The 14,571-nt window shown below is 34.2% G+C and overlaps 1 protein-coding gene across 1 annotated transcript; it reads right to left on the reverse strand.

Annotated features, from left to right (window-relative positions):
* Positions 1-847: 847 nt before the first annotated feature.
* Positions 848-2,686, reverse strand: LOC6036353 (glycerate kinase). The gene is made up of 2 exons (XM_038256738.1): positions 2,564-2,686; positions 848-2,506 (listed from the first exon to the last, which is right to left on the reverse strand). The coding sequence occupies exon 2, from the start codon at positions 2,485-2,487 to the stop codon at positions 964-966; it is 1,524 nt and encodes a 507-aa protein (XP_038112666.1). The 5' UTR covers positions 2,488-2,506; positions 2,564-2,686; the 3' UTR covers positions 848-963.
* Positions 2,687-14,571: the final 11,885 nt, after the last annotated feature.

Raw genomic sequence — 14,571 nt, forward strand, 5'->3', positions numbered from 1 at the left:
TTATTTTAGACCGGCATTTTCAAAATGTTGGGGGTAATTTGATCCCCCTTTCAACATTTTGAAGAAATCTTAAGCAAAATGTTTTTTAATCATCCAAATTTTTAATATTCTACAAGTTACAGCAATTTCAAATTAAACCTGTACGTTTGTGTTCAAAATATAACAAGTTTAGCATGCAAAATATTTAAAAACTTAAAATTTTCTTTTTCAGACCAAAATTGAGAATGTTTACAAAAGCTAGTAATTTTTGTTAGCAAAACTTTTGAAAAATGGTTCAAACTGCAGTAAGTTATGTACAACTATACTAAAGGAAACTATGTACGAAAACCCAGCCCAATTATTTAATCTTGAGGCTGATTCCAGTGACTGTAAAAATGCAGGGATCAAGTCTCCCTAAACGCACTTTTTTAAACAATTGATTATAAAAATAGTATGACAATAAATTTAACGTCAAATACGTAAGGGTTTTGGAGTTGATATGTTTATTAAATAATTCATATATAAAAAAATTTTTTTTTGAATAATTTTTGAGTGTTTTCTATACTTATCAAAACAAAGAAAAAAGATCTCTTGGAAGTTTTTTGGAGCACTTTTTTGAAAAATGTGTGTAACTCTATCTAAACATTTTTTAATTTTTTTCTTTGTTTTCTACAATGAGTTTTAGTCAATTTCGCACAACTTTCTTGAACAAAACTAATTGTTTTACCCAAATGCTGACGAAATACAGGCTTGGGATCAAGTGTCCCCGGGGATCAAGTCTCCCCACTCTCCCCTATCTTTCTCTTAAGTTGATTGAAATTTTGGAACCAGCCTGAGATCTGAACATGGCATGAACAATAAATGAATGTTCAACAGAATCCTGTGTTTATTCGTATCAGACAACAAGATTTACAAGATTTCAGTTTCTTACAAAATAAGTCTTTCAATCGTCAATAATAAACAACACAGCATTTTATTTTTCTATCACAATATAATTTTTGGAATAAGTAACATCTGTATGTCCATCACATTCGTTCCAGTGTGTCCAGTAACAACGTGAAATCTACCCTTATCAACCTCCTTATAAAAACTATACGAATCATTGTTGCTTATAAACTCCTCCACAGATTGTCCACAATCCAACATCTGAAACCGCTCCACAACTTCAGCTCCTCCAATCGCACCCGCTGCATCCGTCGGACCGTCGATTCCATCTGTTCCGGCACTCAGTAGTAGCACCCCCTTGAGCAGCTCTTGCTGGAAACACTGCACACTGAATCTCAACGCCAGCTCCTGATTCCTTCCACCCAGACCTGTTCCTTTCACAATCACGGTTGGTTCCCCTCCCGAGACGAGTAGGATGTCTCGATCTGGGTTTTTGACAAGGGCCTCGATGAAAGAAGGGATTTTGGAGTGATCAAAATTTAACGTTTTGAAATTTTCGCTGATTTGCTCGATGAACTCAGATTCGGTGAGGGTTTGTTGCCTGAACTTGACGATGGCTGAAGCTAACTCGAAGTATGCTTGACTTAGTTCTGCGGCATTGCCTTGCACGCGGGTTGACATTGGTATTGCTAGAAGGTCACTTTCAGTGGCTTTGCTTGTAACGCTTTCGATTGCAAGTTTGTTCGTCCCAATGAGGTGAATTTCACCTTGGACTTCTACTCTCTGATCAGGCTCTCTTCTTGTTAGTACATCCTCAACAGATTTTGGTAGTTTATCAACTAGACTGTACTTCTTCAAAATGTTCAGTGCATCTTCGTTACTGAAGTCACTCTGCACGGTTGGACCACTAGCAATTAGCTCAAGTGGATCCCCAATAATGTCGGAAATGATGAAACTCAACACTTTATTTGATTTGCTCGCTGAAGAGGCCAACTTTCCTCCCTTGACATCGGACAACTGAATCCGGACAACGTTAAGCTCGTCGATTGAGGCTCCTGCCGAAGCAAGCTGCTTGATGATGGTCAACTTTTCAGTCAGATTTATGGGAGATTTTGGAAGTGGAAGCAAAGCTGATCCTCCACCGGAAACGAGCACGCAAAGGACGTCATTCGCAGTCATGCTAGCGGCAACAGATTGTATTCTTTGAGCAGCTTCAACCGCCGCTTCATCGGGTAGATTGTTTGCAGCACACTCCAAGACCTGAATCTTACTAGCTCTACTCAGCTGGAAGTCTTGCTCCCCTCGGAATCGTTCCAAGGTCCCAACCGGTATGCTAATGCATCCACTGGTCAACCGATCTCCGAGAATCCGCTCCATTTGGACGGCCATTCCGAGAACTGCCTTGCCAAACCCTACCAAGTGGTAATTTTTATCCGCATTCTGTAGCTGTCGCAGGACGGACTCATCCCTGAGGTAGCGCTCGAACATGGCACCGGGTTTGACGGCGTCGATGGCACCCGCGAAGAGGTGTTTTAGTTGGGATATTGAACTGTCCATCGTCACGTGTCTGAGTTGATATCCAACTGATTTTAAATTTGAACTCGTTCGAAGCAGCGATAGCATTGGATAAATTTGATGAGCTCTATAATAATACTTTAGTTAATGTTGTGAACATAAATCAATTTAACTCCTTACTTACATGAATGCAAAATATAATTACTCCTTAAGTACGATCATTCTTAAACAATAAACTCGTTAAAATATAAATTAACAAATCAACATCAATTCACGATTCGAACTAATCAATGTTTGGAATAAACTGACATGGAGCCGAGAGCCCATGCAGCAAATGCTACGAATATTGCTTCGAAAAGCTCTACAAACTGCTGAAACATCGCACCAAAGAGAGCGAGAGAAAAGTTTTCAAGTTCGCTTTTCCACACTACCACCATCTGGTGGTGTCGGATAGAGACAGCAATTTGGTGGCCCTCTGTTGGGAATGCATGCAAGTATTTTTGCCTATTAAGCTTCGTTGAGGCAAACAAGTATGATGGTTACCTTTTAACTTTGAGAAATTAGGAAAGTTTGGGAGAATTGAGCTAGCTGTAAAGCTATGATTTGATCCTCGGTAATATTTTGGTCGCAGCACCTAAAACGATTTAAAAATTATGAATCAAATTCATGATTTGGCCATTTGGTTTTCATTTGATTTTGGTGAAGATTAAGATAAGGTAGATGAGCAATTCTCTGAGATTTCGGCCATTCGATTTTTTTGTATTTTTTAATCCGGCTGAAACTTTTTTGGCATCATTAGATTGTCCACATAATTTTCCATACAAATTTGGCAGCTGTCCATACAAAAATGATGTATGAAAATTCAAAAATCTGTATCTTTTGAAAGAATTTTTTGATCGATTTGGTGTCTTCGGCAAAGTTGTAGGTATGGATACGGACTACACTGAAAAAAAAGATACACGTTAAAAAAATAGGTGATTTTAATTTAACTTTTTGTCACTAAAACTTGATTTGCAAAAAAACACTATTTTTATTTTTTTTTATTTTTTGATCTGTTTTAGGGGACATAAAATTCCAACTTTTCAGAAATTTCCAGGTTGTGAAAAAAATCTTTGACCGAGTTATAAATTTTTGATTTAACAATATTTTTTCAAAAAACCGAAGTATTGGTCGCAAAAATTTTTCAACTTCATTTTTTGATGTAAAATCAAATTTGCAATCAAAAAGTACTCCAGTGAAGTTTTCATAAAGTTCACCGTTTTCAAGATATACAGCAATTCCATTTGAAAAGAGCCTAAACCCAAAAAAAAGTTCTCCGATCGGGCTCAAATTTTTTCTGAGGGTTCCTTGGCCAAAATAATTAGACCCGTATTTTTTTTTGTTTGGCCATTAGGGTGACCTACATCGTGCTAGGGTGGTTAAAAAAATGGCAATTTTCGTCATTTTTTGCAAAAAACACTTTTTTTTCGAAAAATCATATCTCCGCGCCATTTCATCCGATTTTAGCTGTCTTAGACGCAAAAGAAAGGTAATGAGTTTGGCTATTTGGGAAAAATAGTAAGAAGTTCCAAAAATCTAGCTTAACTATTGAAAAAGTCGTATGAAAACTTAAAATGGCGTTTTGACCGTGTAAATTATTTTTTATATAAAATATACTCTATTATTTTTTATATAAATATGCCTATGTCTGAAAATATTTTTATCGGATTCCTCGGAAAATTTCACGTAACATATAAAAAAATTGGCGATGTCGAACCGTACGTTTTCAAGATATGATTTTTTGAAAATAAAAACTGAGTTTTTCGACGCGCCACGCGCAAAAACGGGAAAATGAGGAAATCGGCAAAAAATCAACTTTTTTCACTAAAACTGCGATAACTTTAAAATTTCAGCGATGACCTATAGATGTTATGGTACCAAAAGTTGCGTCCTTTAATAACAAAAATTTTGATACCCAGACATGTATAGGTCATCGCTGAAATTTTTAAGTTATCGAAGTTTTAGTGAAAAAAGTTGTTTTTTTGCCGATTTCGTCATTTTCCCGTTTTTGCGCGTGGCGCGTCGAAAAACTCAGTTTTTATTTTCAAAAAATCATATCTTGAAAACGTACGGTTCGACATCGCCAATTTTTTTGTATGTTACGTGAAATTTTCCGAGGAATCCGATAAAAATATTTTCAGACATAGGCTCTTCGGTCCAGACACGGTCAAAACACCATTTTAAGTTTTCATACGACTTTTTCAATAGTTAAGAGGCAGTATTTGTAAATATTGCTCGGTTTGTTCTAGAGGTCGTATCGAGGTGCTCCGATTTGGATGAAACTTTCAGCGTTTGTTTGTCTTTACATGAGATGAACTCATGCCAAATATGAGCCCTCTACGACAAAGGGAAGTGGGGTAAAACGGCCTTTGAAGTTTGAGGTCCAAAAAACATGAAAAATCTTAAAATTGCTCGCATTTCCGTAAAACTTCATCAATTCCAATTCTCTTAGATGCATTCGAAAGGTCTTTTGAAGCACTTCAAAATGTGCCATAGACATCCAGGATTGGTTTGATTTTTTCTCATAGCTTTTGCAAATTACTGTTAAAAATGGATTTTTTTAAAACCCTCATATCTTTTTGCAACAGCTTTCAACAGCCAAACTCCAATAGGTCAAAAGATAGGTAATTTCATGGACTATAAGCCTACTGAAATAACTTTTTGGCCGATCGCAGTTTTTCTCATAGTTTTTCGATTTTTCTAGAACAAACATTTTACAACGTTAGTTTTTGCCCTGTAGGCCGCCATAGCGGTACTTTTTGGTCTCAATTTTGTCATATTCGAAATCCTCGGACAATTTCACGTATGTTATAAGTATTGGAGTTGTAAATTTGATTTAAAAAATAATTAAATAAAACATTTTTGAAAAAAGAAATAGATCTTATTTACCCTGTGATCAATACGTCAAATGCTGTATCAAGTAGGCGAAAACCTGTTTTACCCCTAATTAAACAAATTGTTAAAAAATATTTAAATTCATTCTTAATGTCAATCTTCCAATCAAATTTACAACTCCAATACTTCTAACTTACGTGAAATTGTCCGAGGATTCCGAATATGACAAAATTGAGACTAAAAAGTGCCGCTATGGCGGCCTACCGGCCAAAAACTAACGTTGTAAAATGTTTGTTCTAGAAAAATCGAAAAACTATGAGAAAAACTGCGATTGGCCAAAAAGTTATTTCAGTAGGCTTATAGTCCATGAAATTACCTATCTTTTGACCTATGGGAGTATGGGTGTTGGAGGCTGTTGCAAAAAGATATTAAGGTTTTAAAAAAATCAATTTTTGACCGTAATTTGCAAAAGCTAAGAGAAAAAGTCGAACCAATCCTGGATGTCTATGGCACATTTTGAAGTACTTTAAAAGACCTTTCGAATGCATCTAAGAGAGTTGGAATTGATGAAGTTTTACGGAAATGCGAGCAATTTTAAGATTTTTTAGGTTTTTTGGATCTCAAACTTCAAAGCCCATTTTACCCCACTTCCCTTTGTCGTAGAAGGCTCATATTTGGCATGAGTTCATCTCATGTATGGACAAACAAACGCTGAAAGTTTCATCCAAATCGGAGCACCTCGATACGACCTGTTACACATTGGTGAAAAACTCGCTCTTAAGCTAGATTTTTGGAACTTCTTACTATTTTTCTCAAATAGCCAAACTTATCACCTTTCTTTTGCGTCTAAAACAGCTAAAATCGGATGAAATGGCGCGGAGCCTAATGGCCAAACAAAAAAATACTGGTCTAATTATTTTGGCCAAGGAACCCCCAGAAAAAAATTGAGCCCGATCGGAGAACTTTTTATTTGGTTTAGGCTCTTTTCAAATGGAATTGCTGTAGAGCAATTCCAGCTCAAATCAGGAATTTTTCTGGTACCCGACCCTCTCCGATTTCAATGAAAGTTTTTAGACATGTTATCCTAGGCCTATATAAGCCATTTTTGTGTATATGGAGCCAATAGTACTCGAAAATAACATTTGAGAAGGGTGTAAGGTATTTAAATATTTTTGTATTTTGCAATTTAAAAATTACTGTGTCTCGAAGCCATTGCGTCGTATCAAAAAGTGGTCCAAGACAAACTTATAGGAAATTGGATGGGCTTTCTGAAAAAAATACACTGAAACAAAAATACACGCCACATCTATGAGATTTTTTGATTTTTAAGTCTAAAACTTAAATTTAAAGGTGTTGTCACGATTTTTTTTCGTTCAAATTTTTTGAGGAAATAGCCTAATATGTTACTAAAAGACTGACGAAAAATGCAGGATGGTATATCTCTCCTAAAAAAATACAAAAATCATTTACTAAAACTGTTTTTTTGAAAAGTGGTCTAAACGTCAAAATTTTAAAAAACCCACAATGAGAATCGATTTTCCAGACAATTTTACATAAAAGTCTCCATATTGACCATTGTCCTATGTCCAATCCTTGGGAAGATACAGCGGTTTTAAAAATAAAAATGATGAAAAAATGGGTTTTTTGGTGGTTTTGGCAATTTCTATATGACAGACTTGGTTTTTCAGTCTCGTAAATATTTTTACCGGAAAGCTCGTCCAATTTCCCATAAGTTTGCCTTTGACAGCTTTTTGATTTGACTCGTTTTGATATTTACGTAAGCTAATTTATTATCCAGGTTTCTACCACACTGAAAAAATATTCTCTTTTCAGTTATTAACAATGTAATTAAGCTTATAACTGTAAGCCCTTACATCCAATTGAAATGCTGTCAAAGGCAAACTTATGGGAAATTGGACGAGCTTTCCGGTAAAAATATTTACGAGACTGAAAACCAAGTCTGTCATATAGAAATTGCCAAAAACCACCAAAAAACCCATTTTTTCATCATTTTTATTTTTAAAACCGCTGTATCTTCCCAAGGATTGGACATAGGACAATGGTCAATATGGAGACTTTTATGTAAAATTGTCTGGAGAATCGATTCTCACTGTGGGTTTTTTTTTTTTAATTTTGACGTTTAGACCATTTTTCAAAAAAAACAGTTTTAGTAAATGATTTTTGTATTTTTTTTAGGAGAGACATACCATCCTGCATTTTTCGTCAGTCTTTCGGTAACATCTTAGGCTATTTCCTCAAAAATTTTGAACGAAAAAAAATCGTGACAACACCTTTAAATTTAAGTTTTAGACTTAAAAATCAAAAAATCTCATAGAAGTGGCGTGTATTTTTGTTTCAGTGTATTTTTTCAGAAAGCCCATTCAATTTCCTACAAGTTTGTCTTGGACCACTTTTTGATACGAGGCAATGGCTTCGAGACACAGTAATTTTTAAATTGCAAAATACAAAAATATTTAAATACCTTACACCCTTCTCAAATGTTATTTTCGAGTACTATTGGCTCCATATACACAAAAATGGCTTATATAGGCCTAGGATAACATGTCTGAAAACTTTCATTGAAATCGGAGAGGGTCGGGTACAAAAGTGCCAGAAAAATTCCAGATTGAGCTGGAATTGCTCTGTATAGCCATATTTAGGATTTAAAAAAAAATAGTCGCAGTTTTCCTTTTTTTTAATTAGTGCACATGTTTGCCCACCTTTGAAAAAAAATATTTTTGAAAAGCTGAGAAAATTCTCTACATTTTGCTTTTTTGAACTTTGTTGATAAGACCTTTAGTTGCCTAGATATTGCCATGCAAAGGTTTAAAAAGCAGGAAAATTGAAGTTTTCTAAGTCCCACCCAAACAACCATTTTCTAACGTTGATATCTCAGCAACTAATTGTCCGATTTTGATTGTTAAAATATGAAACATTCGTGAAATTTTCCGATCCTTCCGGAATTTTTTTTTAATCAAGACTAACATTTCAAAAAGGCCTAAGATTGAATTTTGGCCCTTTTGAACATCCTGCGACCTCAATTTAAAAAAATAAAAAGAGTCATTATTATTCTGTTAGCATATGAAATGGATTTCTCAATATGGCCGCCTTCTTTGATTTAAAAAATCTAAATCACTTTAGAATTAGAGGCACTACACAACATGTCTCTTATAGAACAATTAAACAGTAAAACAGCTGATTGCACTTAAATTTCCATTGAAATTTTGAAGTTTTTTGAAAAAATATTTTTTTGCCACCTGATTTCGAGCCAAAAAAAACTTTTGAAAATTTTCAAAAATTCAAAAGATGTTAAAACAATTCAAACATGCTGAACTGATTTTAAATGCAGGGGAATGCATTTTAAGTCAATTTCAGCTGATTGCACTTAAATTACCATTGAAATTTTGAAGTATTTTGAAAAAAAAATCTTTGCCCCCTGATTATTCGGGCCAACATTGATTGAAGGTGACAAAAACCTTGAATAAAATTTTTACCAGCCTAATTGTGAACCTTTGAATTTTCTAAAGTAATATTTTATTCGCCAGTATTGTTAAATTTTGTTGCATTTTGTTCAAAATTTTATACAGCAAGAGCGATTTGCAAAAATACTCATAAAAAAGCAGTTTTTTTATGCTTGCACTTCTACTTAACATGATGCTACATTAATTTCAGTGAATTTTAAAGAACTTTAATTCTATTTCTATTTTTAAATCTCAATGACATTTAAACGCATATACCTACTAAGCAAAACAAAAGGTCGATTAGGTCAAGTCTAAGATTTAAATCTTGTCCCCTATTTAATTTTTACTTTGGAAATCTGAAATCGAAAATATCCTTAATTTTAAACTTCATAAGAACAATTGAAAAGCTGTGTTAAAGTTTTGCTAGATTTGTTAAAATCTAGAATAGAATTTAAAATAATAGAAATAGCCATCTGAAACCTCGGAAATTCCCAAAAAGAAGTTATATTTATTGTTCACAGACGTCAGTCAAATGCAGATGTTCAAAGTAAATAAAATCTTTCGACGATTTCACTTTTCAAACTTTATTTGATTTTTCTCAAGCTTCTGCCTATAAAAACCTCAGCTCAGTTTCCAAATCTTCAGTCAGAACTTGAGTTCAGATCAGCACCACAACCAACTTCTCCAAGATGAAATTCGTCCTCGTCCTCGCTGCCCTGTTGGCCGTTGCCTTCGCTGTCCCGTCAACATTGGACGGTGCCAAGCTCCAACAAGCTCTGGTTTTGGCTGGAGCTGATCCTGAGGCCGCAAGTGGATTCCTGGAAATCCTCAGTGGCATCACCGGAGTCCTGAATGTAGTTGTTCCCCAAATCGCTCCCATCATCAGCGCTGTGAAGTCTGGTTAAAGCAAATGTTATTTTGAATGATTATAATCAATAAAGTTGATTAACTTAAAAAAGAGTTTTTTTATTACTTTGTTTTGGAATTTCACATCATTGCTAATGTTATTGGTTTGAACGGGGAAGATTTAATAAGAATTATTTTAAACATTATCAGATCAAATAAAATCGTCTAAGGAACAAGAATGCTATTTTACCTTTAAATTGAAATAAAAGAGTATATTTTATATAAAAAATAATTTGAACCATGAGATACTGGTGTACAAATAAAACTAATGACTACTTATCTAATGCTATTAACATAATTACTTCTATCTTTTCCAATGTTTAATAAACCTATTTCTAACTTCTTTATTACGTTCAATGTAACGGCGGAAATTTCAAACAATCAATTAAACCATGTTATGACACACAATTAAACTCCCAATTTAGCCAGTGACATTCTACTAAACGGTGTGCGTGCGCAGGTGATAAAGCCAAGCCACTACAAAGTGTAACAAATCGTCATACTTATTCAATTTTATGCCTCTTGATAAAGCTCGAAACTTTTGCCAAACGAGGTTTCCAACTTCCGATAAGTCTTAATTACAAAATGAGTTAATCAGGGAGCCCGGAACCCGACGTGTGCCGATGCTTCCTTCCTGTAATTACTTTCCACCAGTTCCATCGGCAGTTTGAAATTTCTCGATCGATCCACCGCGATCCCGTGATGGATTCCGACAACTATGTCGGGCGCCGTTGACGTTGCAGCAGAGTCAAGTTCAAAAAGCCCGGATCTCGCGCGCAAACTTGTGAGACATGTTGTGTAGTGCCAAACAAGATAAGGGCCAATTTGGTCCCATAACGGTAATTATCGGCAGCGGCGATCACATTCGATGTAAAACAACAACACATCGCGGAGATCAAGTCTTGTGAAGTTACTTCCCAATACCTGACAGCGCGTTTGGGCCAATTTGTCATTTCGGTTTAACAGTTTGACAAATTATCGCGCCAGTATGTGACATGTTAGTAGAGCCGGCGAGGCGCCTTATTTGCATAAAAATGCAATTAAAGCACATCCAGCCCCGGGAGTAATTCACTTGACAAGGATACATTCAAAAGTCGACCCATTGAAAAAAAAAATTAATAAAAATTAAAGCTTACCAACAAAAATTAACAAATATAGATTTTGTAACAAAACTTTTGTTTTAAATCATCTGAATCAGTTTGCTGGTAAATACTCTCAAAAATACACATTCAAAACAAAAAATTCCTTTAAAAAAGTACCCATGACATGTCATCCATTCAATTTACTGCAAGTAGGATGTCCAATTTTCCTGGGTTTTGAATTTCCCGGGAAACGGGAAAAATATTTTTCAAATCTTAGGAATTCCCGGAATCCCGGGAAATTTTTTAAACCGTCATAAAATCTATGTTTTCATTAAATTTGTTCATAGAATTATCTCAATACTGCTAATTGATGACATTCATTACTTCAATCTGAACAAGAACATCAACTTTTAGTTAGTTAAAAAATAATTAAAGAAAAAAACAGTTTTTTTTTGTTCCTTGTTATGCTTTGGATTTTTAATGAATCATAATTTTTATTCCAATGTGATTCAAATTATTTCATATTAATTATCATAAAATTCTTATGAACATATTTCTTAAAAAAAAATTTAAATGAAATTAATACAAAAACTAAACAAATTCATTGAATGTGTAAAAAAACAAGAAACGTAAACAAATAAAATGAAACTATCCAATGTAAAATTTCAGAAAAGTTAAAAATCTCATGTTTTATATAAAACATATTTTACAAACTATCTTTAAGTCACTACCGCAAACTGGGGGAAATCAGGACTGTAGTCTAAATAGGTGCAGGATATTTTAGAGCAACAAATTTGAAAATTGGTGTACCAATTTTGTTAATTAAAAAAATATCAGAACATTATGCTGTTTGCCGATGTTTGATGAAAAATAATTAAATATGATGTTTTTCAAGTTTTAAGTTATCATGAAACGTAAATGTTTAAAAAAATAAATAAAATTTAATTAAAAATATTTAAAGCGATAGGCATTTTGCGGATCCCTAAAATAAAACTTTAATAATTTTCCCTTTTAAGCCAAATAAAGGTTGATATATGCCCAATACAATTTTGCTAATGCTTAAAAATTGTAATCGATTGCTAAGTATTTAACTGTTCATCTATTTCCACAACCAAATCTAAGTTTCCAGACCAAATTTTTTTTTTCAATTTCGGGAATTCCCGGGACAAAATATCTTAAATCCCGGGACTCGGAAATTCCCGGTTTAGGTTTAGGGAAAATCCCGTGATTTTTGTCCCGGGAATTCCTGGGATGGACGCACTAACTGCAAGTTTTTCCTAAGTAGTGTATTTTTCGTTACAACATATGTGTCTCGTGCGCATCTTTCAAGACTAAGCTTACTTTGTGAGGGACCAAGGTCGCCCATGCAAGTCTTCATACAATTTTGGCAGCTGTCCATTAGGGTGCCCAGAAAAAATGACCCCTTGCTCCACAAGCGAAAAACGGTTTATTGGGTTATTTTAAGCATCTGTGCCAATTTTGAGCAAAATTGGTTGAGATTAACCCATTGATACTCGAGCTTAAAGTTTGTAAAAAAAATGATTTTCATACAAAAATGACTTTTTTAAATCGCTGATAACTTTTCAGGATCAAGCTCTACAGCTTTGGTATGTTCTAAAAAGTTGTAGCGCATTAAATTTCCAATAAGAATCTCACTTTTGAAAATATTTAAATTGAAATAGCGCACCGTGCAAACTAAACAGTAAGAAAATTTAGTTTTTCATACATTTTTTCGATTTTTCCCATACAAACTTCACCTCCGAGTATCACTGGGTAAATGTTGACCGATTTTGCTCATATTTGGCCCAGAGTCCTAAAATTGCTCTAGGAACAATATTCAGCTTGTGGAACAAGTTTTTGAGAAAAAGTCCCATATTCTTGGCACCCTACTGTCCATACACAAATGGTACGGAAATGTTCGAAAATCTGTATCTTTTAAAAGAATATTCTGATCGATTTGATGTGCTGAAAATTGTAGGTTTTGATGAAGACAATCAAGAAAAAACGGTACTGCATTTTTTTTCGATTTTCAAACTAACTTTTTCAAACATTTTCTCAATTTAATATTCATTTCCGTTTTTCTACATTTTATGATATGTTATTGGGACAAGTAGGGGAGAGTGGGGAGACTTGATCCCCTTTTTTGTATCGCACGTAACTCTGTCAATTTCTCACAAAACTATGATCTTTTTGCATGAATTGAAAGCTTAAACATTCAAATATGTTTGGCTGATAAGGGTATTTCATCAGATAAACTCTTCGAATAATGCCAAGCTTTTTTAAAAAATATTTTAAAACGGCATTTTCAAAATGTTGAGGGTAATTTGATCCCCCTTTCAACATTTTGAAGAAACCTTAAGCAAAATGTTTCTTATTCATCAAAACTTTTAATTTTCTATAAGATACAGCAATTTCACATTAAACCTGTACGTTTGTGTTCAAAATATAACAAGTTTAGCATGTAAAATATTTAAAAACTTAAAATTTTCTTTTTTAGACCAAAATTGAGCATGTTAACAAAAGCTGGTAATTTTTGTTTACAAAACTTTTGAAAAATGGTTCAAACTGCAGTTAGTTATGTACAACTATACTAAAGGAAACTATGTACGAAAACCCAGCCAAATTATTTAATCTTGAGGCTGATTCCAGAGACTGTAAAAATGCAGGGATCAAGTCTCCCTTAACGCACTTTTTTAAACAATTGATTATAAAAAAAGTATGACGATAAATTTAACGTCAAATGCGCAAGGGTTTTGGAGTTGATATGTTTATCAAACAATTCATGTATAAAAAATATTTTTTTGAATAATTTTTGAATGTTTTCTATACTTATCAAAACAAAGATCTCTTGGAAGTTTTTTGCAGCACTTTTTAGAAATATGTGTGCAACTCAATCCAAACATTTTTTAATTTTTTTCTTTGTTTTCTACAATGAGTTTTAGTAAATTTCGCACAACTTTCTAGAACAAAGCTAATTGTTTTACCCACATGCTGACGAGATACAGGCTTGGGATCAAGTCTCCCCGGGGATCAAGTCTCCCCACTCTCCCCTACTCGCAACTTTTGAGCTATAGAAAAGCAAAATATTATGTCGCTAACTTATCTTTTTTAAATCGCGATGTTTGGAAAATAGAATTGAAATCCCACCAAAATATGTTGTTGATAACATTTAAATTGCAATCGAAAAGTTCTTTCCATAAATATAAATAAACTGAGCATGAGCATGAGCATGAGTTGTCCTTCTCCGTTGTTGAACAGAACCGTAATATCCTTTCAGCACTACTGATCATAGACTTCGACTATCAAGTGGTATTTCCCTTATCAACAGCATGTATGAATGCGCTGAAAAGATAAAACACCATGATTGCCAAAACAAGATCAGTTGCGAATAGGTAGCAGTCATTGGCCATCAACGGCGCCCGCCATGTCAGTTTGTAGATCTCGATTTTAAGGGACGGGAATGTTAGTTAGCGCAGGTTGCTACTAGGGCAGCTGATTTACTCTGTGCTTACACCCCACGAGCGCCAGGAACATGAAACCTGAAAACTTGTTAGTAGGATAGGGTGTTTGGTCAGGATTCATCATAGAAGATGATGATGCGACCCAAAATCATAGTGTTTGTTGAAAGGTATTATATTTTATTCTCAAGGCAAACAATCGGATGCTGCGGATGAGACATTTCCCGTTTAACTGTTGTTAATTTTTTAATGAAATTGTTTAATCTTAGACAGCCGGCTGTGGAAAGATAAAACCAAATAATATTTATTTATAAAATGAGGTGTTAAATGCAATGCTGCAATGATAGCGTAGTCTGATTTTTAATTATATAATCATTTAGTTCATGAATTTGTTACGGAATAGACGCGACG

The sequence above is a fragment of the Culex quinquefasciatus genome, chromosome 2 (genome assembly GCF_015732765.1).
Source record: "Culex quinquefasciatus strain JHB chromosome 2, VPISU_Cqui_1.0_pri_paternal, whole genome shotgun sequence".
Classification (NCBI taxonomy): Eukaryota; Metazoa; Arthropoda; class Insecta; order Diptera; family Culicidae; genus Culex; species Culex quinquefasciatus.

What these genes read in the sequence shown, in the direction of transcription:
- LOC6036353 (XM_038256738.1), bottom strand. Translation starts at nt 2,487, where the DNA reads ATGCTATCGCTGCTTCGAACGAGTTCAAATTTAAAATCAGTTGGATAT.